Raw genomic sequence first — 23,990 nt, 5'->3', positions numbered from 1 at the left:
CTAAGGCATGGAGGCAGACACTTCTCCACTTGCTCCATCTCTTCTTTGGACATTCTCCAGCTCTGTGTGGCTTCTGAGCACAGTGATCAATTGTGTACACAATGGCCCAAAGAGAGCAGGGAAGGACAATATTTCCAAACCCCTTTCAGGTGACCATGCACCCCAGGAAGGTAGGGCCCACATCTTCCCATATGTGCAAACTAACACTGGATATGATGTCTGGCACATCATAGATTCTTGACTACTGTGTTTTTTAAAAAGACTCTACTATTTTAAAGCAGCTTTCAATTCACAGCAAAACTGAGAGGAAAGTCAGAGATTTCCCATATACTCCTTGCTTCACACATATACAGCCTTCCTGATGATCACTGAAGTCCTACATTTGTTAAAATTAATGAACTTACATGGACACATGATAATTACAAAAGCCTGTAGTTTACTTTAGGGTTCCCACTTGTTGTTCTACATTTTATGGGTTTATGACATTTATGACAAACGTATAGTGACATGTTATCTATCATTAGTCAGTCACCTACTGAGGGACACCTTGATTACTTCCAAGTTTTGGCAATTATGAATAAAGCTGCTATAAACATTCATGTGCAGGTTTTTGTGTGAACATGAGTTTTCAGTTCCTTTGGGTAAGTTTCATCTCCTTCATTTTGGAAGAATTGTTTTATTGGATATAGAATCTTGTTTGACAGTTTTTTCTTTCAGCACTTGGAATATGTTTCTGGCTGCTATGGTTCCTGATGAGAAATGGGCTATTAATATCATTTCAAATCATTTGTATATGAGTCACTTCTTGCTTCCTTCAAGATTCTCTTTTGCAGTATACGATGTTTTTGACAGCTTGATTACGATATGTCTCAGTGAGGATCTCTTTGAATTTATCCTACTTGAAGTTTATTAAGCTTCTTGGATGTGTAGGTTAATATTTTTCATCAAAGTTGGGGAGTTTGCAGCAATTGTTTCTTCAAATATTGTTTTTGCTTCTTTTTCCCTCTCTTCTTCTAAGACTCCCAGTGTACATATATTATCATGCTGGATGGTGTTCCACAGTTCTTTTGGGCTCTGTTTATTTTCTTTTCATTCTTCTGTCTTTCTCAGACTGGATAATTTCGATGAATCTATCTTCACGTCAGCTGATTCTTTCTTCTGCCAGCTCAAAACTATTGTTGAATCTCTCTAATGAATTTTTTGCATTTCAGTTATTGTAACTGTCCAATGCCAGAATTCCTATTTGGTTACTTTTTATAGCTCTGATTTCGTTATTGATTTTCTCTATTTGTTGAGACATTGTTCTAATGCTTTCATTTAGTTCTTTATATATGATTTCCTTTAGCTCCTTGAATATACTTAAAATAGATTATTTAAAGTCTTTGTCTAGTAAGTCAATGTCTAGTTTTCTTCAGGGACAGTTTCTGTTGATTTTTTTTTTCTATATATGGGCTACCATTTCTTCTTTTGTATGCTTGTAATTTTTCTTTTTGTATTTCTCTTATTTTTTATTGTGGTAAAATATACATAACATAAATTTGCCATTTTAATCCTTTTAAAGTATACAATTTAGTGGCATTGAATACATTCACAGTATGTGCAGCCATGACCACCATCGTCTCCAGAACTTCTTCACCATCCCCAAACAAAAATTGTATCCATTAAACAATAAATCCATATATCCCTTTCCCTCAGCCTCTTGTAACCTCTATTCTACTTCCTGTCTCTGTGAATTTGCCTATTCTTATGAATTACACATAAATGGAATCACAATATTTGTCTTTTTGTGTCTTACTTCACTTAACAATGTCTTAAAAATACATCCATGTTGTGGTACGCATAAGAATTGTAATCCTTTTTATGGATTCATTTTTATGAAAATCCATTTTATGTATGTGCCACATTTTGTTTATTCATGTGTTGATGGACGCTTGGGTTGCTTCCACCTTCTGACTGTTCCACCTGCTGCTATGAATGTGGATGTACAAGTATCTGTTTGATTCCCTGCTTTCAGTCCTTCTTGGTATATATACCTAGAAGTGGACTTGCTGGATCATAAGGTAATTCTGTATTTAATTTTTTGAGGAACTGCCAAACTGGTTTCCTTCACCATTTTACACTCCTACCTGCAATGCACAAGGGTTTCAATATCTCCACAATCCTCACCAACATATTATTTTCTGGATTTTTGATAATAGCCGTCCTAATGGGAGAGAGTCTTGCAGGTTTTTTTTTGTTGTTGTTGTTTGAAACTGGACATTGTAAATAGTACAATATGGCAGCTGTGGAAATCAGAATTTTACCCCCTCCTCTAGTTTGCCATTGTTGCTGTGGGTCATAGGGGTTTGTTTGCTTAGTAACTTTCTGAACTAATTGAGTAAATTCTGTATTCTTTGTCATGTACAGGCACTGAAGTCTCAGTTCCATTAGCTTAGTGATCAGCTAATTATTGGACAGGAATTTTCTTAAAAACTTGGAACCAAAAAAAAAAAGGTTTCCTAGTCTTTGTGGAGAGATTCAATGTGCATGCTGGGCATGGCTTCAACCTGCAGCTGGCAAGTTTACAGCTGGAGCTGGGCTTTAGCCTTCACTTCCCGCTTGTGCACAGCCTCCGGCCAGTCAGAGGTAAGAGCTTAGGGCCGTCTCAGGTCTTTCCTGAGCATGCACACAGCACTCAGCATGGGTGTGCCCTTCTAGAATCCTAGGAATATGTTGGAGCTTTACAAAGCCCTTATTCCCCAAAGCATCTCACTTCCCAGCCTTCCTTACCAAGCTTTTGGGTTAGTCTGTTCTTTACCCCACTGTTATCCATTGCCTCAGGCAGCAGAGACTAGAACATTTGCCTATAAATGTTTTTGAATAGTGTCCCCTGGTTGGTGGCTTTAGCAGAAGGTGAGTTCCAGTCAGGCAGTCAAGATGAAGACAGATCTTTGAGCAGGTCTTCCAGGAAGCCACTGTACGGATTAAGGACATTTGGGAAGTGAGATCCATTCTGCACCTTCTTACGTGGGAATGCAGACCGTTATTTTCAGTGTTACTGATGAGCTGAGGAGTAGGGGATGGGAGCAGGGTAAGTTAAGATGCCACAGTTAGTTTCTAGAGTTCTGAAAAACTGGCTGCAGACATTTCCTGCTATTGTGCTGTTGTTTTATGTAGGGGTGGATTTTGGAGTTCCTTACTCTGCCATTTTTTCTGGAGATTCTTGTCCCCTACCAAAAGTCACTTGAAAAATCCTAGCACAGAAACCCAAATACAGTAGGTTCAAATATTCATCCTCCAACCCTGTGTTTAGTGGAATAGTGTGAGTACTGACCAACTTCATAGACCTTCTAAAGCAACCTGTGAAGCAGAACCTCACCGTCAATATTGTTAACTACTGGCCTCAGTTGATCTCTCCCTACTCTCCCTTCCTTTCTCTACCTACCCATTCCCACATATTGTGAAGAAAGGATTTCTTAGGGTTTGTAATCAGGCTGCCACCCTCCCTGGCTTCCAGAGAGAGAACGTTCTCACCCAGAGCTTTGGTTCCAGACAAGACCACTCTTGTAGAGTTCTCTGCTCCAGATAATCAAACATGTGAGAGTTGGAGAGGATGACCTCCCACTTCACAAGGACACCAATCCTGTCATCTGCCCATATCAGAGGTGCTCTGCCTAGGACACACATCACATTTATCTAGTTTATTAATTAGTCAGTTGTGCTCCAGGAACACACAGAATGCAGTGTGAATTGAGCCTCCTGGGGTTAATGATGCTCTGGAACTGGGTTAGACTAACTTACTGTCACAAATAGATGCCAATACCATGTTGGTTCAAACACAAAACAAGTTTATTTCTCTCATTTAATCCAGGGCATTTACTCCTGGTTAGAGGATGTATACACAGCACTTTATTCTAAGCAGTAATTTAGAGACCCAGGTTAATGGTGACTGCCATCTTCAGTGAATGACTTCCAAAGTGACTCTGGTCATTGCCATTTTAGTCTGTGGGAAGGCAGCATGGGGAAGTACACATGGGAGATGTTATGGGCCAGGCCTCAAAGTGGCCCACATCATGCCCATCTACATTCCTTTGAAGAGAACACAATCACAGGGCCACATTTAACAAAAGAGCTTGGGAAATGTCATGTAGTTGGTCAGCCATATGCCAGGCTATAGTTCTGTTATTAATGATGATATGTAAAAACAATATTTATATCCTCACATCTAGTACTGAGCAGGAAAATATTTACTGAATGTTCAGATAGGTGAGTAGTGAACAGGTGAATAAATGGATGAAGGAATGGAGGAGTTCTTCCACTACACAGGTAGTTAGAGACATTTTTCTACAGTCCTCAGTATTGCATTAGCAGTGAAAGAGGTTGCAGATCTCCCCCCACCCCCATGTTTCTCCCCATTCCCAAAAGACATGTCCAGATGAATGCATGGGAAGATAATTAAAGTGACCCCACTACAGGTAAATCCAGTTGCTAGAATTCTGGAACTACATTATATATACTTTGGTGTGGGGGCGGGATGGGGATATTCTTATCTGTGTGAGTTTTAACTTTACAAGTGAATTAGCCGTGGTCTTTTTTTTTTTTAACAACTTAATAGTTTACACTTTGCTATCGTTTTGGCTTCTTATTGTTTTTATAAAAACAGAGAGTCTGTAAGAGACACTGGAGATACCAAGCCCAAGTCCTATGAGTTCAGATGCAATGTCCCTCCTCCATTCTCCCCTTCGTCCTCAGCAGTAGAACTGCCAGATGTTAGTTGTGCACGGCTTTCCTGAATAAACCTGCCTTTCATGATTTTCCTGCCAGGGCAGTGTGATCAGACTAGGTTCTGCCAATGGGATGTCGTATGGCAGCTTGTAGGAATCTTCCTTAAGGGACAGTGGGCACATGGCCTTTACCTTCATTCCTTCCTCCATCTGTCCCCATCTTGGTCATCAGGCTGAGGTCATGCACAGTGGAGCAACAGAGTAGGAAGAGCTGACTTTGCACCAATCCTAGATTGCCTGCCTAGATGTTAATGTGTGAGAGAAATAATCCTTTATTATGCTTGAGCCACACTAATCTGGGTTTCTTCATCACTTCCAGTTGAACCTTACCTTAATTAATACAATATGCAACACATGAGGAAACAGGCCCAGAGATGTGAAGTGATTTGTGGTCAATAGTGTAGGCATTCATCTCCACATACATGCTTCACTATTGGAAAACCAAGATAAGCAAGACAAAAACAAAAAACAAAACCCCAACCCATAATAATAAAAACAACAACTAAAATACCAGTATGTAGAAAAAGGAAAATATACAGAACACAGATTTTTCTGTTTTAAAATCACTGAGGATTGACTAACCCTTTATACAAACTCCGGGAATCCTTTTCCTGGGATTTCCAGGTCACACAGGCAGCTCCATTTCCCAGTTTCCCTTGCAGTTGGGGTGGTCATTAAGTTCTATCAAATGGAATATGAGTGGAAGTGATGAGCACCACCCAGACCTGCCTCCAGCACTGAACCTCCCATGCCTCTCCTCCATATTCCTTAGCCACCCAGCAACTGAATGCAAGCAACTCTAAGGTCCTAGGTGAGGGGGGAGCCCCTGATGAGGGAGCCTGGGTCCCTGACTTACCCCATGGGAAACCAGCTGCTGCTTAGAAACACCCCTATTGGACTACTTTGTGGTTAAGAAATAAGCTCATGTGTTGGAATTTATTTGTTACAGCCATACCTAATATACTCTCTTTTCCCCTGGGTTGGAAGCTCACCTTTGCAAGGCAGACTTTGAGCCTGAGACAGACTTTTGTGGACACAACTACCAGGTATGGTAGGGTTTTGGGTCTTTTTTGGTCTTGAGTCCAGTGCCCAGCACCTTCCAGCTGCTCTGGGCGATGTGGCACTACCTGCCTGTGTCTCCCGGCCACTCCTGCTTCCTGGTCTCTAGGGAGGGAGGCACTGCCTGCTGCCCTGCCTAACCCCTGAGGCGGTTCCTTGGTTCTAGACATTCTGGACTTTCATCCTTTCTCTGAAGTCTTGTCTTCACTCCTACTTTGTCCCTAAGCCCCCTCCTCATTTATTTCTATTCAATATTATGTGCTTTCAGGGTGATTGCTTAATCTACTCCTTTAAAGAATAATAAGTAAATGATAAAGTGGTCTTCACTTCTTCATCTACTCTCACACCAGCTCTAAACTGAAACCAGGGTCTAGACTTTCAAGTAAACAGAAGTCTTGGGTTTTTTGCCATTTCTCCAGTTAAAAGACCTACAGTCCTTTGGGGACCACCCACACAATTCTTGTTCACCTTCTGAGGAAATCTGCCTCCCAACTAATCTGCTGGGAGCCTTACCTAACAGGTGCTCAGCCCAGTGACAGAGCGAAGTTCTAGCTCTCAGCCCTGCCCACCTCCCCATGCTTCCCTTGTTTGGCAGTGGCCATTCGGGGGACACCTGTTTCAGGCATTCCTCTTAGTGGTTTTGAGGACAGTGTTCGGATTTTGAGGTACATTTGCTCCAAGTCTCTGTAGCTGCATCTAGAGCTCCATGATGGTTGCCACCTTTCTGCATCCTTCCCCCAACCCCAGGGGAACAATCTTTGCTTTTGGGCTGGTTTGGTATCTGCTCTCCTCCCCCCCAAACTCAGCAAGTCACCTGAACAACAGTGTGTAGAGGAAGGAGTCTCCACTACCTCTGAGAACTCAGGAAAGTCGCACAGAACTTGCTTAGCCTCACCTCATCATCTGTCAGATGGGGAGAAGAACTACTTTCCTGCCTACCCTATATAATTGTGAATAATATCATTTATACCAAGTTGGTGGATCTATTGACACCCTGCAAAGTGCCTTATAAATGTTAGGAATATCTACATTATCTTGTTTTGGGAAACTACTTAGCTCTGCCTTTCCTGTTTCTGATTCCCTCCAGCTTCCTACCCCCACCCCAGCAGGGCTATTATGGCTTTTCTCCTGGGGAGGAAAAGGGAGGAACGACACCCACTTCCCGATGGGCCTCCTCCATCAAGCCTTGCTTCACCTCCACTCACTCTCTCACTTTCCTAGGTTTGGACTGATGACCTCCCTCGGCAGTTTGGGTGTCTCAGGGCTGCTTTTCAGCATCGCCAACGGCTCTTCGTCAGGCCGAAGGGGTATTTCATGTGCCCTATCTTGACGCTGACAGAATCACCTAGCTCAGGTGGGATCGGAACACTTGTACCACCAACACCTGGGGGATAGAGAGGGAATGGGGGCTTCCAGTGGAGGGGGGCAGGGGATGGGACAAGTCTGTTCTGGCCCTTGAAGAGCACCGTCTGGGCTTCCTGTCCCTTCTGACCTCCTCCCACCCCGGTGTTGAACCCGTTAATGGAATTACACTTTAATATACCCGTGCCCAGACAGACAGCCCTGCCCACAGCTAGGGATTAATAGGATGAGAAGACGAACAAAGAGGAGGATGTCCCAGCAAGGACTCCAGTCTCAGCCCCTCAGGTCCCCTGAATCACCCTCCTGTTAGGGAGCAGAATGGCTGAGACCTGGCCAGAGGCGCAGGAGGGTGACGAGGAAGGAAGGCAGCAGCAGGCTGTGCCCACCTAGGGTCCTGAGGTTCCATCTTTAAGATCGACTAACCGGCATTAGTCAAAACCCGCTCGATGGTACAACCGCACTTCACGTCTACATAGCAGAGAGCAAGTGAGGAAATTGGGAATTATCCCGATAGTTTCGGAGATGAACTCTCTCACCCGACTTAACGCGGGTCACTGAGCTGGTAGCTCCGCGGCCACAGCTGGGTTCTGGAGCCAGGCCCCGTCCGTCCTATGCTTCGCGTCATACTCGGCTGCTAAGGGCTGCCTCCGGTCCCCACGGGAGTCCCTACCTTCGGGGCCCCGGCACCAGGAGCCCCTCCAGTCCAGGGCTCCGCGCTCGCCCGCAACCAGGAGGGACCCTGAGAAGAAAGTGCGCGGCAGATTCGCAGAGACCAGGTTCAAATGCTGGTCCTGCCGCTGTAACGTGTGTGATTCTGGGCAAGTTCCCGAACCTGGCGTCCCAGTTTCATCTACCAGAAAGAATAGCTTCTTTGCGTAGCCGCTGTGAGACCTAAACAGATAACAGGTTGTGTAAAGTGCCTGACGCATAGCAAGCATTCAAGAAATGGCAGTTATGCTCTATTACTCTGGGGACCACGAAGTCACTATCGAGCTGCGTCTGTCTCCAAGGCCCACAGGCGGGTTACAGGTTAATTCTGCCAGCAGTGAGCTTCTGAACTACTGAGAGAGAGAGCCTGGCTGGGCAGGTCAACGCTAGCCCCTGCAAGAGCCTGAAAAAAGGGAGTAAGGGCCAGCAGCTCTGCAAGGTCCTCCCCCGCTGCCGCTCTTGCCTTCCTGTCTGGCCATTGTCTGTACAGGACTTCGTGTGGCTCTAAGTCAGGGGCCAGTGCAACTGCCGTAGCCCTGAGCTTCCAGACTGCAGGATCCCAGGCGCGGGCCTGTGGGGCCTGGTGCTGACGGGCAGGGTGGAATGCCCTGAGCCAGGACGGCTATCGGGGAATGACACAGTTGCAGATGATTCTGTCATTCACGGCGCGTCCCGAGCGTTCTGGCTCTCAGTTCCTTCGCTACACCCGACTGCTAGCTCAGAAAGCCAGAGGAATGGGGCTGTCCAGCCCGCGTCCCCGGTTTGCCCGCCCTCAGGCCCGGAGCAGCGCGGGCTACTCGCCCCAGGAAGCCGGTCGCGCAGGCCTAGGGTGGAGCACCAGAACTCCGCTGCCCAGCGCAGGCAAGCCGCGGAATTTCTCCCCACAGGCAAGCCGGAGTCGGGCGGTACACCCTACTCCGCGAGCGAGGACGAGCCTGGCACTCCGGATGGGCTGCGCCACTGAGAGTTCTGGATTTAGCCCTGGCAAGGGCTGGGGGCATCCTAAAGAAGGTCTCCTCCTAGGTGTCCACCTTTGCGCCAGCTTTTCAAGTTTATGGGTCCTCCAAGAAAGGGAAATTATGGGGGCATCTGGGTCCTATCGGGCCTCGCGAAGGGGCTTTTTTTCTTTCTTCCTTTTTTTTTTAAGAGCGCATCCACACTGTTTTAGATTCTGAACTGCTGGGTTGCCTGGAGCAGGGTGAGAAGCCCTGCTGCTGAGATGGTGAGGAAAGCGAATGGAAAACTCACCCCACTGTAGGGCACGCATTCTGATCCTCTTCAATCCGACTCCCGCCCCGTACTCCACACCCCACCCCACCCCATTCACCGCTCCCAACCCAGGAGAAACCATTTCCAGCCGCACAGGGTCCCACTGAGTTTTAAGAAGAGACTCCCATGAGGCAGTGCGCAAGGTCTTGACCTTGATACCAGGACTCCAGATCTTTTAGGCCCAGGCTCGGCTTCACTGCCCAGCCAGGGCAGCAGCGACCCAGAGATCCTCCTTCCCTCCTGCTCATCCGGCCCGCAGCCAGCGGCGGCTCCAGGAATCAGGACCAACCCGGTTTGGTTCTGGCTGTGAGAGAGGAGAGGCTGGTCCTCCTTCAGCTGCCCGAGCCTCCACTTAGGAGCAGGTGCGCTCAAGGTAGCTAGACTTTCCCGGCTGCCCTAAGAGCTCTGGACATGCACCGGCTTCCCGCACACCTATGATTCAAAAACAGCCACCCTCCCAAGGCGCCTCTCTGTCCCATCTTTGCACACTAGAGCATTTAAAAAATCTATTGTGCAAATGCATTCTCTTAACGTCTCCCCTCATTGCCCAGTACATCCTCACGCACCGGGACATCCCTGTCCGATGTCCCTAGGCAGTTTTAAGGGCCCGGATACCTAAGCTGTAGCCTTGGGGTGGGGAACACGAAAAAATGAGGGGGTCCTGGTAGGAGTTCAAGCCCTCCTCTTGTGCCCTCCAACACAGAAACATTCACAGGTCTGCCTTCCGGAGTCCCGGCAACATCCGGGCAAGAGAAGGGCGCTAGTGAGGTCCAGACTGCAGCACCACCATTTGTTTGGCTCCTGCTTTGCTCAGGGGCCAGAAAGGTGTTTCCTACAAGTACGGGGGGAAACCAAGGACTGAGTAGCGCAGGTTCTCTTCCCAGATCTCCCTGATTCTGTTTAACCTTTCCTTGGGTGTGATGCTCCATCACCATCTGCCTTCCAGATAGACCCACCACTTCCTCGAGATAGGCTTCGGGGTAGGAACACCGGGTTCGTACATGACCTGAGTCCTGGCGAGACTGCTGAGTGTGCGGGGCGGAGGAAGGACACGCATGTGGAAGCACAGTGAGTCTCCACGCTCCCCTCTGTGCTCGGTCGCCCTCCATTTACGGCTGCAATCAGATGAGCAGACCAGTTGCCCTCGAGGGCTGTATTCTGCCTTCATCCGGTTTCACCTTCGCGGTGAAGTTCCCATGGCTGGGAACAAATGGAAAGCGATCGGGGTTAAAGGAGCACAGTGGGAGACTCGCGCTTCCATTCTCTGCGTCCCTTCAGGTCGCCTGAGCAAAACTCCAGCTTCTGCTCCTGCCAAAGTGACAAGCCACTGGGAACGCTGTTTGGTGGACACCGATGGCGAGCGGTTGTATTCATATGGCAACATCTGTGCAGAAGTCATGTCCAGGGCTCTGGCATGCTCAGGTCGGGATGGCAGCCTCTTTCTCGATCTAGTGGAGTGTGTAAAGTAGGGCTGGCTTGCATAGATTTATGAAGTGGGCGAGTAGCTGCTCGGGTTTATTTTCAGACATTCTGCATAGTTTCCCTGTTTAAATAAATATTTTTGGGGTTGGCTTTTCAAAAGCAGGAAAAGAGGGAAGTTGCAACAAGCAGTGCTGCTGTACGGGAATAAAACTCGGGGACAGGCACGCCGCCCCCTACTGGCGGCTGAGCGCTCCCGGCAAACTCCAGCGATCCCACCTGGGCTGTCCGAGAGCGGTGCCGCAGGTGGGATCCCTGATCCGCTGCCGCCTCAGCCTAGGACCATTTTTTTCTCTGGGGCACAACCGCCTGGTGCCGAGGTCTTGCTGGCAATAGGCGTTGAGACCCGGCCCTGGGCCCAGCAGGTCGAGGGCTGGGACCGGCTTCTGGCAGGGGCACCGGGGTGAGTGTGGATTTGCATGCTTCTGGAGAAATGATGAGTATTTGTGTTTGCCTGTGGGAGCACAGGTACGCAGGAGGGTCTCACTGTGTATGCATCTCAGGTATATCCGGACAGGAGAGAGTTTCCCCTAAGAATACAAGTGTTGTGTCTGTGAAAATGGGTGTATTTGCTTCCCTGTGTGCGTGTGACCCTGTTTCAGAGTCTGTGTATTTCCCTGTGTCGCCACTATGTGTGAGGAGCTGTATGTTCTGCCTGACATCCACAGTGCCTGGCACATAACAGGCTTTCAATCCTAGTGAACTTAGTTATAAATGCGTAAGTTCGTGTCCTTGTAAAAGTGACTACAGAGTCTGTTTGCCTGTGAGTGTGAGTCTGGAAAATAGGAGGTGGATAGGGGTGATGCAGGCCCAGAGACTACTGTTTCCTTCCATCGCAGAAGTAAGCCCGGCTTGTCGGCTCACTTCGGCTGACTCAAGACAGTTTCTCGCGTTCCCTGAGCCTCTCCGGACCCTCAGGCCATAGCCAGTTCTTCACCCTGTCAGTCAGAGAAGGTTCGGCTGCTAGGGCCCCACAAGTACAGATCAGGTCTCCGGAGGACCTAAGTTGTCCCCTGAGAGCAGAGCCTCCAGGAGAAGCCGCGGGAGCCGCAGGGTAGAACGGGTGCAGGAACGGAGGAGGGGCGAGGGTGTAAGCGGCGCTTGGTGCGCCCTGGCCCGGAGCAGTCTTAGCTTGAGGTGAGGCGGGACTGCCTTGACCTCCAGGCCTGCGCACAGCGTAAGGCCCAAGTGCAGCCTTCCGCACCAAGTTAGCCCGCCCAGCTGCCCGCGTCTGCACGGGTCTCAACTGGGAAGGAATCCTTGATATTTAGAAAGTCCGCGCGAAAGGGTCTTCGGCGAGCGCTGATTTCAGCAGAGGAAAGTCGCGGAGAGGACCCCGAGCTCCAGAACCGCAGGACGGATTCCTTATCCCCTCCATCCCTTCCCGTGCAGAGCAGGTAGGTCTGGTCGGAAGCGTCCTGATCCGGGAGCAGGGACTTTTTCGGTACGTATAGCCACCGCGACCTGAGACGGCAAAGTCTTCACTTCCTCCTCGAGGAGTCCAGCTCGCTTCGGATCTGCCCGGACAGGCTTAGACGTGTATCTTAAGGGGGAGGGGGTGGCTCCCCCAGAGGGGAGGGAGCGCTGCAGGTTAATTTACACCGCCGAAGCACCTGACACCTGAGGCTCAGGACTCGCCGAGGTGCCCCCTCGGCCTGAGCAGCCACGCCCCGGAGCCCGCTGGTTCCCATTTGGAACACGCACGCGCCCTCCCCGTGTCTTCTTCCTCCCACATCCCTTCATCTTCACTCCAAACCGACAGACTTCTGAGCTTGGAGACCTTTGCTCCACTGCTTACACGGCTCGACCCCGGCTTCACAGCGAATCTGCGCCGGTGAGTCTTGACTGGTTGTGGGGACTGCGCCCACCGCTAAGTTGCCTGCCCTCTGGAAACCTCCACCGCACGGTTTGTTCTCCGGCATCTCCAAACACAAGTACGCACGTTTCCCACACAGCTTCTCATTTCGTACCCCCATCCCCGAAGTGAAGAAAGAAGAGTGAAGACACTGTTCTGCTGGCGCGGGGAAGAGGGGTCCCAAGCGGAGCAGGCCTCCTCCTCCCTGCTACTGCACAGAGCTTCCGGACAAGATAAAGGCCAGAGGGCTCTAAGGGAGGGGAGTTTTCACCCCCTTCACCTTGCGATTGATACACGTTGTGTATGTGGGAAGGCGTCTCCTGGGTTCGGGACTCACGGGGGTATTGCTCCCAAGAACCGTCCACCCAGGGTTTCCAGTCCCTGTAGGGAAATCAGACACAGCTGCACTCCCGGCTCGCTGGCCTCGTGGTATATATCCATATATATATGTATTTATGATTTCTAATTTTATTATAAAATAAAAGCAGAAATATTTCCCCAAGAACATTCACATGAGGTTATTACAGGGAGACGGCAAGTCCGGGCGGGAGGCACGCTTTGCCGGGAGCACTATGACCACAGTCCCTGGAGGAAGAGAGAGTACGGTGGGACCTCACTAAGAGAGGGGCAAGCGGCAAGAAGGCAATTAGGGGCTTCTGAGCCGATTCTTCTCTCTTTTTATAGTAATTTACCAGGTGCAAAGCTGACACCTGCAGCCCCTGCTGAGCCCTGGGGAAGGGCCTCAGGACAAGGTCTGGTTTCAAAGGCCCTGTCTTCCCTTCGCTATTTCCTCTCCCACCCGCTACCCCAGCAAAATGAGGGATTGGGCGACTGGCAAATAGACCGCCAGGCAGGGGTACAGACCAAGGGGCCAGGAGTGCAAGAGGCTGGCAGAGAGGAGAAATGGAAAACACAGTGATAGAGGTGACAAGCCAGAAACACAGAGGGACACAGAGATTAAGAGGGGGAAAGCAAGAAGAGAGAGAAAAGAGAGAAGAGAAGGGATGGAAAAGAAGGGGAAAAAAGAGTAAGAAGGTGAGGGGAAGACAAGGCAAGGGGAGCAAAGAGAGGAGAGAAGACGCGGGATGAGAAGGTAGGAAGCGAAAGTATGAGATTGGTGTATAATTTATTCTCTTCCCTGGTTCAAGGCGCAGTCTAGGCCTCCAAAATATCTCCAAAGCAACTTGTTGAAAATATATCCCGGACAAGACCAAACCGAATAGCCATTCACCCTGCGGGAACAGGCGCTTCTACCCGCTCAGCGTGGGGGTCTTTCAGTACCTGGTGGGGTCACTGGCACAGGGCACCCTCCCGACACCGTCTTTTAGATCCCCAGTGCCAAGCCCAGAAGGCAAGCGAGCGCTTCGAGGCAGGCGGGGCTCTAGGAGCCCAGGTCCACGAGGTTGGCAGACATGGGATTGAGGATGGAGTCCTGCAAGCCGTGATGGTGCTGCAGTGGGTCTGCACCACCAGCTCCAGGCACTGGCACTGGCACGGCGCTAGGGCCGGGAGGGTGGCCCAGGCTGTGCAGGGACGGCAGCCCGGGTGGCGGTGGTGGGCTGAGCAGGAGTGCGGGGCTGGACGATGAGTGGTCTGGCGTCCCGGAAGGCGTCTTCTCATCCTCCGAGCTGCCTAGCACCGACTTGCCACTGCCATTCAACGATGCAGCCAGCGGGTTGTGGCTGTTGGAGTTGGAGTTCTCGCTGTTCTCTCTGCAAGTGCAGGAGCAAAGCAGCCAGGTCAGCGGGGAAACCGAGGCCGCTCTGTGCTGAGTCACTTGGAGTCAGAGACTGCTGCTGGCCTAGCACACGGCACCGCTGCACTGCCTGCGGCTGTTTTCGGTTTCTACCACTTTCTTGGTCTAGCCTGCCGCTCTCCTTCATTCTGCTAGTTCTTCAATCTCTCTGTACTCGATTTCTCTCTCCTATCCTTCTCCCTCTATAGCCTGTATCTCCCTACTTCTCATGCTCTTAAACTCATGATTATCTTTCCTGTTCTCTGGATATTCTCCCACCTCCCTTCCCCTCCACATTGCTAATATTTCTTTCCTAGAGCAGAGGGGCTGTGAAGTGGGGCTCAGTGGAGTTGGGGTGGGGGGTGCTGGGGACAGGGAGGAAGAGAAGATGCCTGGATTTTCAGATCATTCTCAGTTCCTCAAGCCAGGGTTTGCTGGGTAGAAGTGGGGCCAGGGAGAGTGAGGGACCCTATATCCTAGGCTGGGGTCCCCACTTGAAGTTGGAGATTTCACAGGCCTTCATCTCCCTTTGCTTGAGGGACATCCCCTACTGGGGGACAGGTTCCTAGAGCTGAGAGTCCTTTCCCCCTCTAGCTCTAAATGGGCAGGCTTTGTGCAGACTGTCTTTCTGGGACTAAGGACAAGGCCTTAAAGATGTAGGGTTCCTTCTCCCCGGTGACACAGTGTAAACTTCAGCTGGGGGCTTGCAAGGCAGCCTCTGGGAGAAGGAAGAAGGAAGGAGGAAGAAGAGGGGATTACTAATTCTGGCCTAGACTTTTCTGCCATACCAGGAACTGAGGGACTCTGCAGCCCTCATCTGCAGCCTGGCCTGAGAACCAATTTCTTTAGGAGTCTGGATGCATGCCAGCCTGGGTGGAGGGGGACCACAACAAGGAGAACCCACCTCCTGCCCTGTCTGACTGACAGCCCCTGCCCAGGTTTGAAGATTTGAAATCTTGGGTAGATCCTCTCTTCACTGGCTTCCCAAGGTCTCTTATTTCTGTTTTCTTGGAAGGGTACTTCCCACAGAGCTGGCAGCTGAGACCCTACCAACTATAGACATCCCAACCTCACGAACTTAGAAACGAGAGTCAGCCTGAGCCCCTGTCCCCAAATATGGATGCACCCTGACCCTGACTCTGGTTGTTCACTCTGGGCTGTACAGATCCCATACCACTGGCTCTAGGTGTCTTGTTTTGCTGTTACACTCAGGCTGGATCCTGTTCTCACAGCAGTTTCTCTCCTATTTTCCCCTCCAGATTTGGAGTCCTGGAGCCACAAGGGCCTAATGGTCAACTATTGGGCTAGTTCAAGAAGTCCTGGTTTCCCTGAAGACAACTCCCGGCCCTTCTGCTTCTCTCAGCTAACTCCAGACCTACTGTCCTACCCACCAAAGAGGGTAAGGGCCTGAGGACTAAGGGATCAAGGACCTGGCAGGCCAGGGAAGGGCTGCTGGGTCCAACAAAGCAGAAAAGGGGCATGTGTTTCTCTTCTCTCCCAGAGCAGATACTTCCTTCCAAGCCTTTTGCCTCTTGGTCCTTCCTATGCGGGATAAAAGACTCTGTCAACTCCTATATCCAGACAAGGAAAATTCTTGCCTAGGCCCCTCCAACATCCAGGTAATAACAGGAAAGTTCCAATCCCAGGCCTGAGTCCTAAGCACATTTTGGTTAAGAGCTGAGGCAGGCAGGAAATGCAGTGAAGTGCTGGTGAATTCTCACAGGCAGCCTGAAATCCTCAGCTCAGACCTTCGGAGGACTACCATGCCCTGCCTGCTATGTACTCCCTGGCAGGGGATCCAGGCCCACTGACTTGCCTTCACCCCGAAGCTAGCTGCAACTCCTCTTTTGTTCAAGAGCGACTAGGGAGTTGACAAATTCCCGATTGCTCGGCCCGCTTTAGACAAATCGCGGACCTGGTCTCCTGCAAGTTCTCGGTGCTGCCTCAGTCAGACCAGGCTGCAGCTGGTTTGTGGCTGGGACTAGAGGCCCAGTTTAGGCCTCTCCCGGGGGTGAGCGGACGTCGGGCATCTCCCTCCCTTTAAGCCCAGGGCAACTGGCGCCGAAGCTCTACTTACTCGTACCTTTCCTTGGCCTCTGCTGCCCGGTCGCGCTGCCGCCGGTTCTTGAACCAGTTGCTGACCTGCGTTGTGGTGAGGCCGGTGGCCTCTGCCAGTTCGCGCTTCTCGCGGGGTGAGGGGTAGGGGTTGTGCGCGTACCACTCGCGCAGCACGCTGCGACTCTTTTCCTTGAAGCAATAGCTGGTCTCCTCGCCGTCCCAGATGGAGCGCGGCAAAGGAAACTTGCGGCGCACGCGGTATTTGCCCACAGCGCCCAGAGGCCGGCCTCGCAGCTTCTCCGCCTCGATGTAGTGCGCCTTGAGCCACAGCTGCTGCAGCTTGGCGTGGTTGTGCGGCGAGAACTGGTGGCTCTCCAGGATCTTGTAGAGCTCTCGGAAGTTGCCGCGGTGGAAGGCCACCACCGCCTTGGCTTTGAGTACGCTTTCATTCTTGTGGAGGTGCTCGCAGGCGGGCAGCGACCACAGGAAGCGGCCCAGCCGTTCGATGTTGCCGCCCTGCTGCAGCACCTCGCACACGCAGGCCACTTGCTCCTGTGTGAAGCCGAAGGTGGGCAGCATGGACATGGTGCCGGCTGCGCCCCCGCCCGCCCGCGCGCCCCTCACCGCGCTGCGCGGTCCAGCATGGGCGCCTCTCCGCCGGGCCCTCCGGGCCGAAAGGCGGCAGGGGCGGGCCCCCTGGCCCGGCACGGACTCCTGATGAACTCCGAGTCACTGCAGTAAGTCCCCGCGCCAGTCACGGGTCCCGCGCCGCTTCGAGCCCCCGGAGCTTGCGCGCCTCGCCTGCGCCCTCGTCCAAACCCGGGGGCCGCCCGGGGCGCCTCTCTGCATGCTCCGCGCCTGCCCGCCGTTCCCTCGCTCGCTTCTCGCTCGCTCTCCCTCCCGTCTAGCTCGCTTGCTGCTTTTTTAATAATATTATTCTAAGCGGGCATGAGGCGCGGCGGCCCGCGCCCTGATTGGTCTGGTTATCTGACCCGGGGCCTGCCCGCGCCAGACAATAGTCGGAGTCAAATTATTCGCCATGGAGACGCTGTCAGTCACTGGTAACCCGAGCCCCGGCGGGCCGGGCGGCTCCCCCCCGGCCGGCTCCGCTGACAGATTGCCCGGCTCTGCGCGAAGCGGAGGGCCGCCCGAGACTGGAGCGGGAGGCGCTCCAAAAGCCTGGGAGGCGGAGAGGGCCGGGTAGGGGCCGCGGCGCACTGTGATTGACGGGGCGGACGCCCAAAGAGCACGGGAGGAGGAGACGGACCTGGGGTGGGGGTGGCAGAGTGGAGACGCGGGGAGAGGAAAAGGGGAGGAACGAGGTGAGGAGGGAAGAGGGAAGAAGAGAAGGCGGAGGGCTGTTTAAGGGGGTGGCGGGAGGAAGAGGAGGAAGATGGGTGGAAAGAGCCTCGAGGGGGTAGAAACTTTGAGCGGCTTTTCCAAGGCCCTGCCGGGTACTGCCTGCCGCCACTCCAGTCATCACTTCCCTCTCGGGGGCTGCCGTTTGCGGGGTAAATTCTGCCCAGGAGCCGGCCAGCGGGATGGGAGAGTTTGTACGTGCTCTGGCGCCCCTCAAAGATTTGTTTTATCCTGCTGTCAGCGTCTGCCTCCCCCATCATAGGAACTTCGGACTAGAGAGTTCTTCGAGGGAGAAGGGGAGGGTGTAGGAGAAAGAAGTGGGGAAGATTTGGCAGTGGCCACAGTCGGCCGCCGAAGAATCTACTTCTAGGAGGATCCTGTCTCCTTCCTCTCCTAACCCGGCCGGCTGCCCCGCGGCCGGTACTGCCCCACCCAGTGCTCTCTGCTTCTCATCGGGCGGGGACTCAAATTTAACCTCCGGGTCCCACGGCTGGAGAAGCGCCCTGCACTTCCGTGTGGCCTCTGCGGAAGTTGACTCTGGTCGGCAGCGCCGGCAGGCTGCCCACCGGGTGGCAAGGCGAGGGACTCTAGGATGGTCCTGGCGCTTACCCCGTGGGTGGTCGGGGAGGACAGAGTGCAGGGAAAACACCCCAATTTTCCAGCGCTCCAGTCGGACTTGGCTCCGACCACTTATAGCATAGGAACCGGGTCGTCGAGCTCCGGAATGAGGGTCTTAAAAAAGAGGATCGGTCCTGTTTTCTTGCTTCTTTGTAAGGGCGCCCCTAGAAACACGTGGTGCTGACTGAGGGAGAAGGGCATTGGGAGTGGATGAGAGAGCTGGGGTTGAGGGGGAGGGTGTCGCTGCAGTTTCTACAGTTTTGAAAAGACCTCGGTTTAGCTCTCTCCCGGACTAGTCCTTTCCGCTTCCATTACCACTTCACTCAGAGCTGTTGTTGCAGGCAAGAGTTGATCCGGCTCCCAGTGCCATGATCCAAGCCCGCCCAGAGCCTTGGACTGCAGGAACCTGTGTCCAGGCCACATTTCTTTGTTCCCATCACTTTAAAGTTTCTAGGGAGTTTGTGCTAGGAGCACTGGAAGAGGAGTCCAGAGCCCTGGGATCAGGTTTTGACTTTGCTTACTGTCTATGACAAGGCTTGTGTTTATTCTTCCAAGTGTCCATTTCCTTAGGAATATTTCCAAAATGTTGCCCTGCGCTCTGATGTTCCAGATGTCCTCTGGAGTAGTTGTAGACATGAAACAATGGGACCGTGGAACTCTCCCTAAGACTCTTGCTTCTTGGGGGCCTGCGGTGTTGTGTTGAAACCATAGCTTATGTTCCAAGCCAGTGCCAGGAACAGCTTCCTGCAGAAATCCAGGTGGCATCTTCAGAGTCTGCATCTGTTGGCTGGGAAGAGCCCTGCTGTGTCCAGGCCACACTATCCAGAGTCCTGAGCGCTGCCACACTGGCTTCACCCAGAGTAGAGCTTAGAGGACTCTGGGAAACAGTATTTACCTCTGGCTGCACAGAGTTAAGCTCACCTTGCTAACTCTGAAGAAAGGGCAATGTATTTTTTCCGAGACCTCTTCTTCAGCCACATGGTTAATGAGAGCAGGTCCCAGCAGTGGCCGTGACTATCTTACATCTTGGCAATATCAGGCTGGGGCTGTGGGGGAGCACCTTGGCCTGGTGTGGGTAGTGGTGCTGGGCAATAACGTCCTGGTATGAGACTTTGGGCCAGTTTGTGGTCTGCACCACTTCATTTTCTCAAGCCTGCATGATCTTTCAGGTCCCTGCTGGCTCTGGGCTAGGGTGGGCCTAAGAATACTAACCTTGAAATAGCCAGTAATCTTTGCAACCTCAGCCACAGCTTCCTCCATGAATAAGACTTTCACTGGACTCCTGTAGTTTCAAGATTGAACTTCCCTCAGGACTGCATCCTGCCCATGTTCAACTAAGGCAGATTTTCTGCAGCTTCAGACTCCCTGCCTCTTCCAGCATTGCCCTCTTTGTGGCCCCTAGGCAATAAGCCCAAGAGTCAGTCCTGCCAGGAGAACAGACGGGGGACCTGCCACCTTGGATAATAAAGTATGTGCCATATGAAAAGTCATTGCAGAGCAAGTACAGAAAACCTGTAACACCATTACCCAAAGTATGGGTGTGTGTCCATATGCTTCTAGTTCTCCCCTTCCCCCCATATTTGCAGGAAACCAGTTCTAGCAGGTCTGGGCTAGAACTTCTTGCCAGCATCTACAGCTGAGTGCCTGCCCTAAAAAGGTTACAAGCTGAGCTAGGGTCTCTTCACACTGTGCAGTCCCCTCCCTGACAGTGTTTGCCACAGGACTGAGCACTTGGGCGATATCTGGGTGAGGATTTGAGAGATGCCAGCCTGACCCTAAGGCAGTCTCAGCTCCAGGTTCCAGTGCTCAGAGCAGCTGCTGGAGAGGCCTGAGGGTGCCAGGCACCTTGGTTCTAACCCCACCCCAATCTACAGAATCCAGGACTCCTTCCTCCCCTAAAATATATCTGAGAGGCCTGCAATTGCCATTTCATGAAGCACAAATAGGAGGGCTGAGGAGGAGAAAACTTTTGTAGACCTGTGGAATTCTGGGCCTCCTTGAAACGTCTCTTTTCATCTCCAAGGTGTGCTACAAGTCTCCTGGGATTGGACTTTCTGGAAGGTAGAAGCAGGGATGGATGAGGGTACTTCAAAGAGCTCACACTGATGGAATGCCTTTGCCCTGACTCTTGGTCAGGGACAGTCTGGGGCCTTTGTGTCTGGAGCTGGGGGTTGCGGGAAGCTCCCCAGAGCAAGGCTTGAGGGCTGCCACAGATGGCACCCATTGCCCAGCCCAGGGCTGGCACATTGCCCACTTGAGGGACTTTTAGGAAAAGGGAGAAAACAGCTGCCCCAGCCCCCATGGGCTTCCCTGACTTTGGTTTGGGGAGATTGAGGAAAGCAGGGGGCGACCTAAGGAGAAGGGGCTTGCCGGCTATTTCCAAGGCCCCCAGAGTACGGGCGAGAGCTGAGTGTCAAACGGGACGATCTGAAAGTTTTTTTTTTATCTTTATTTTTCCAATCTATAAAGGCTGCAGAGATCCGCTGGGCCGACTCAGGCCCGGGCGCCGTCAGCCTCAAACCTTCCAGGCTGTAGCGCACCACGGGCTCAGAGCCCCGCGGCGTCCTGCGACGGGGGTGGGGGTGGGGTGGCGTGGGGGTGGTGGAGGGAATAGGCGTCAGCCCTCGGGGAGCCCGGAGCCCCGAGCCCCGGGGGCGACCATGATTCCAGAGCCCAAGGTTTCCGGCGCACACTCTTTGGGACCCGGCCTCGCGCTGGGGCTTCGGAAGCACATTTCGTTGAAAGCGGACAGGCGGCGCGTGGCGGGGCTGCTCTGGGGCTGCGGGCGCCTTCCCAGCCTGGCGGGCTGCCTCTTACACCCTCCGGTTCAATTGCGGCCGGGAGGTCGCAGAGGAGATATTTGCAAACCCCCACACCCCACAGTTTCCTGTGTTGCCCAACGTTTGAGTCAGGTCAAGGTGCGGGAAGTCCTCGCACATGAATTCTGCGTTTCAGAGAATGGTCCCTGTTGCGCCCGGAGCTCGGGCAAGGTTTTGGGCATTGGGATCCGGGTGGCCACCCGACTGAAACGTCCTGAAACAGGGCGTCGCTCGAGCCGCAAGTGGCTGTCATGGTCACCAGCGCCCTAGAGCGGAGCAGCAGGGTTCCCCTTGGGCCTTTTGCTTCTGACCCACGCGGCAGCCTAAGGGGCCCTCACGAGAAAGCGGCTTGTAGGCCGCGGGATCACGGAAGATCTTACACAAACGAAAAGAGCGAGAAATAGGGTTCCGGGCCGGCTTAGAGCCCGGTAAACGGGCGAATGGGCCTGAGGCGGCGCCAGGACCCAGCAGGACTTGAGGCGGGTACCAAGGCCCGGGGAGCTGCCAGCCTTCTGATGACTCCCGACGCAGCTCGCGGCCTTTAGTTCCCGCCCGCGGTCACGGCTCAGTCCAGGACCCCCTCCCTACCCGCGGCTCACTCCCTCTTGGGATGGCAGGGGACACGGGACCCTGCGCCTGGAAGGGGGTTGGGCTGGGGTGCGGGCGCGGGTGATGGGCATCCGGGTGAGGGGCCAGGCTCTCGGCTTTGGGTTCGGGGAGCTGCCGAGGTACGCCTCCGGGTGATTGTTTTTTTCCTGCTGGGCGATAGGGGGCCTGTTTGTCCCTTGCCCTCCGTGGGCGGGGTCCGCCTGAGAGCGCCCCCACGCGGCAGGTCCCGAGTCCGGGTCGGCGGGTCGGTGCGCAGTTTTCCCCAGGCCTCTCGCCCAGTTGCGCGAGAAGGCGCCGGGAGGGCTCTCAGGTCTCTCCCTACTCACCAGTCCGCCAGCACTAACCGGCCGTAAGCGCTGGCAGAGAGGGCACTAGAAGTGGGGCGCGTCCGCGAAGCTCGCCCCCTCGGAGGCAGACCCATGCAGGCCCGGAGGCACACCAGACTGCCAGGGTCTGATCATATGATTCTTGGGGGACAGACAGCGGCTCTTCACCCTCTGTGTTTCCTCTGGAGAGTCTGGATCTGCCCTCCACACAGAGGGCGCCCAGCAAATGCCCGAATGGATGCTGAATGACCAGTGGGATTTGACTGACCACAACAGCTGGGAAGTACCAGGCCAACAGGAGAATTGCCCTCTTCCTCCTCTCTCTTCCTGTTCTTCCCTCCCAGCGCTCTTTTTGCCCTCCTCTTTGTAGGGGAAGTCTCAGAGAGCTATGACGGCTTCCTCCAACCAGAAGTGCTGCGTGCTGGAGTCTGCAGAGATGCATAGAAGCTACAGACTGAACTGGCTGCTCTTAGAAATTCAGGTCTAAATGCCTATAGCATTATCATGTTCCCTAAGGTTGCAGGAAAGAACGTTTTCTACGTAGAGTTATTCTAATTTCCTGGGGCTGCTGTTCAGTTCCATTTCCTTAGTTACTTTACAAAAATCTTCTGTAGGCAATGTGTAGATCAGGTTTCCTGTAAGAAGTGACTTTCTTTTTCTTCTTCCCATTACCTGTGCGAAACTCTATCTGGGAGTAGGGATTCCTGGCTTGGCACTTCTCTCTCCTGCAGTATTTATTTTTATTACCATTAATTACAATGCATCAGTCCCACTCATCAGTGATACCCCATCCCTGGGCTGGTGACTGCTCTTGGCTTTTCTGATTTGGGTAGCGCCTGGGCAAGAGGGCACTCCCACCCAGTCACTGAAGGCAGCCACAAGTTCTGCATTTTGAAAGTGAACCTGGAAAAAGCCAGGTTGTTATTAACTTGGAAATCCAATACTTAATTTTGTTGTCTCTGTGAATTAAGGCAAAAATCCAGGGGCTGTTTCTTATAGAAGAATGTGTGCTAATTAATTTATGCAGAGTGCTGTGAGAAGGCTTTAATAAAGTAGGTAGAAACAAGATACAGCCCTGCTGGGGAGGGCACATAGATCAAGAAACCTGTGCATGAGGCTCATGCGGAAGGACCAGGTCAATATCAGCTTCAAGTAAATGTCCTCTGGCAGCACATTCTGTTTTGTGATAACAGGTGTGGTTGGCCTTCTGGCAATTATTGTCTTTGTTCCAACCATTCTAATACAGTTGCACTATTAGTAAATACTCTTGTATGCAGAAGGTAGGATGGGTAGAAGAAGATGTGGGCTTTGGTATCAGAGACTGGGTCCCCAGTCCAGACCCACCATTCTAGTCAGTCACTCAGTTTTTGAGACTTACTTTGCTCATTTGAAAAATGAGGTTAATAGCCCAGTGCTTGGTACACAATAGCATTGAATGATTGACTGTTGAATACAGTTGCATTGGGGATTAGAGATACAGTTTATGAAACATCTAGTTCACAATAGGTGCTCAGTAACTGAGGCTACTGTTGTCATCAGGATATGATGGGATAGTGTATGTACATAATTGGATACAGTAAGTGTTACATCAGAAAGCAACTACTTAAGTGTCAAAGGGCAGGTTTAATTTCCAGGTGACAAATATTATCAAGCATCTACTGTATGCCCAGACCTGGGCAAGGCACTGTGGGAAATGCTCAGATATGTGACTGGAGGTTCTGGAGCAGTTGAAAAGACAGGAACTCATACACGGGAGACCAGCTTGGTCTCTGTAGCTCACCAACTGTGCACAGCAGCCTTGGAGAGAGTGTAGGCTTTGGAGTCAGGCTATCTGGGTTAAATCCTGCCCCTGCCACTTAGTAACAGTGTGACCAAGGCCAAGCCACTTAATCTTATGGAGTCAGTTTCCCAGTCTAGGAAGAATTAAAAAGCAGATGTAATAAACATCTTGCTCCCAGGGCTTTGGGAAGA

At 52.1% G+C, this 23,990-nt stretch overlaps 1 protein-coding gene across 2 annotated transcripts; it reads right to left on the bottom strand.

Moving 5' to 3' along the window:
• Positions 1-12,925: 12,925 nt before the first annotated feature.
• On the bottom strand, positions 12,926-17,416 carry SIX2 (SIX homeobox 2). 2 transcript variants are annotated; one of them, XM_036925795.2, is made up of 2 exons: positions 16,308-17,416; positions 12,926-14,207 (listed from the first exon to the last, which is right to left on the bottom strand). In XM_036925795.2, the coding sequence occupies exons 1-2, from the start codon at positions 16,871-16,873 to the stop codon at positions 13,877-13,879; spliced, it is 897 nt and encodes a 298-aa protein (XP_036781690.1). In that variant the 5' UTR covers positions 16,874-17,416; the 3' UTR covers positions 12,926-13,876. The 2 variants fall into 2 exon arrangements, with proteins under 2 accessions (XP_036781690.1, XP_036781691.1); XM_036925796.2 differs by having other exon boundaries at positions 16,314-17,410.
• Positions 17,417-23,990: the final 6,574 nt, after the last annotated feature.

This window comes from Manis pentadactyla, chromosome 2, assembly GCF_030020395.1.
Source record: "Manis pentadactyla isolate mManPen7 chromosome 2, mManPen7.hap1, whole genome shotgun sequence".
In the NCBI taxonomy this organism is placed as follows: Eukaryota; Metazoa; Chordata; class Mammalia; order Pholidota; family Manidae; genus Manis; species Manis pentadactyla.
Note: the sequence above shows the minus strand (reverse complement) of the source record. Positions and strands in the feature narration are given on the sequence as shown.

What these genes read in the sequence shown, in the direction of transcription:
- SIX2 (XM_036925795.2), bottom strand. Translation starts at nt 16,873, where the DNA reads ATGTCCATGCTGCCCACCTTCGGCTTCACACAGGAGCAAGTGGCCTGC. An exon ending in GAGGCCAAGGAAAGGTACGA is followed by an intron (nt 14,208 to 16,307) that starts GTAAGTAGAGCT and finishes CTGCACTTGCAG; the next exon opens with AGAGAACAGCGAGAACTCCA.